Source organism: Falco peregrinus, chromosome 8 (genome assembly GCF_023634155.1).
Source record: "Falco peregrinus isolate bFalPer1 chromosome 8, bFalPer1.pri, whole genome shotgun sequence".
NCBI classification, from domain to species: Eukaryota; Metazoa; Chordata; class Aves; order Falconiformes; family Falconidae; genus Falco; species Falco peregrinus.
Window position 1 is genome coordinate 18,727,397 of NC_073728.1, and position 1,533 is coordinate 18,728,929.

A 1,533-nucleotide genomic window follows, 5' to 3' on the forward strand; every position below is an offset into this window, starting at 1 on the left:
TACACTGCCTGCAAAAACATCAAATTCCCTCAGTGAGAGAGAGCTAAAGGCTTTCTAGGTTGTTAACACCTGACCACATACCTATGACATCCCAGTCCTCCCAAAGCAGGCAAGCTCAGCTTGTGGCTCTAGGCCACAAATGGCCTGTTAGAACAATTCAGACTGTCCCTTGCTCTCTTCTTAAAAAAAGTTGAGAGCAAACCATGGGCTAAATGGATTTCCCCCAAAAGATCACAAAGTCTCTTACCCACTACTTGCCCTACCTGCCTTTTTACTGCCCCATACACTAAGATACTAGTCCCTGTACACAGCTTGATGAAAAGTAGTAAGCTGTCTACAACCTAAACCTTAAAATGCTCTTACGGGACAGCAAGCCAACACACATATAGAAAAAACACACCGAGAAAGCAGAAATCCCAAAACAAATAAGTCCGCTCCAGCACAAAGGCGATATCACAACTGTAGCACTTAAAAGAATCTACCAGAAAAATAAATCCAAGAGCCAGTGAAAAAAAAATTTAACTAGCCAATCTGACTAGTTGTCTTCCTTGGTCTCACATGACCTCAAACTCCCTACTACTAAACGGAGCAAGAAACACAAAAGGTAGTGAATATGCTTAAAACTATTCATTTCCAAGCAGCTCTAGTTAGAGCCCAATGTACGGGTACACTGTTGGCAGCACTCATGTAAGGTGGAGGTTCCACACTCCTGCGAACAGGACCGAAGGCCAGTACACAAATGGCGCTTCTCACACGTGCTGCATTTTTCATTATAGCAGCCTCACAATATTTCACAAAAATTAAACCGCTCCTCCAGTTACTAAGGTGACTGTCAGCGACTTTCCATTTTCATACAACCCCGCTTACTACAGAAACAAGTAAGAGGCTGAAGACCACCTTCCTTCGGTTTCACCCGGCCCCCACAGTGGTGGGCCGCCTCAGCACTTTACCCGCGCTTGGGCTTCACCTCGTCCTGCCTCCCCCGCTGCCCCCGGCACCTCCCCGCCCCGCAGGGCCTCCCCTCAGGCCCCGACAGCCCACGACCGTCCCGGGCGGGAGCAAGACCGCACTCCACAGCGCAGGCCGCCCTAGTCCCAACCCGCACCGACAGCCGGCCGCTCCGGGAGACCGCCCAGCCCGGCGGGAACTCCCCGGAGCGGCCCGGGGCCCGATGCCCCGCGGGGACCCCCGCCCGCACCCACCGCTTCTTCGGGATGGAGCCGGAGGCCGGCCCGGCAGAGCCCCCCTGCGCCTTGCAGGGGCTCGGGGAGAGCGCTTCCCGCTCCGGAGCCCGCGGCGAGCCCCGCAGGTGCCCCGAGATGATGCGCAGCCGCCGCAGGGCCGAGGACGGGGAGTCGCCGCCGCCTCCCGCTGCCTCCTCCGCCGCGGCCGCCATCGCACTTCCGTGTTGTGCCGCCGATCGCCGCCGGGTGAGAGGTCGGGCGAGCGGAAGGCGCCTGCCGGGGCTCCCCTCATATGGGCCGTCCCGGCATGCAGCGCCGCCCGCCCCGCCCCGCCCCGCCCCGCCCCGCG

The 1,533-nt window shown here is 57.8% G+C and overlaps 1 protein-coding gene across 5 annotated transcripts in view; it reads right to left on the reverse strand.

Annotated features, from left to right (window-relative positions):
• AGPS (alkylglycerone phosphate synthase) overlaps positions 1-1,533 on the reverse strand; it is an 82,958-nt gene that overhangs the window by 55,000 nt on the left and 26,425 nt on the right. Inside the window, exon 1 of one of the 5 annotated variants that reach the window (XM_055811660.1) lies at positions 1,203-1,440. The exons of the other annotated variants lie outside the window; for them this stretch is intronic. Within the exon in view, the coding sequence (XP_055667635.1) occupies positions 1,203-1,396 (194 nt within the window). The 5' untranslated portion in view covers positions 1,397-1,440. Of the gene's footprint in view, positions 1-1,202; positions 1,441-1,533 lie in introns of those variants that run through there. 5 annotated transcript variants of the gene reach the window in all.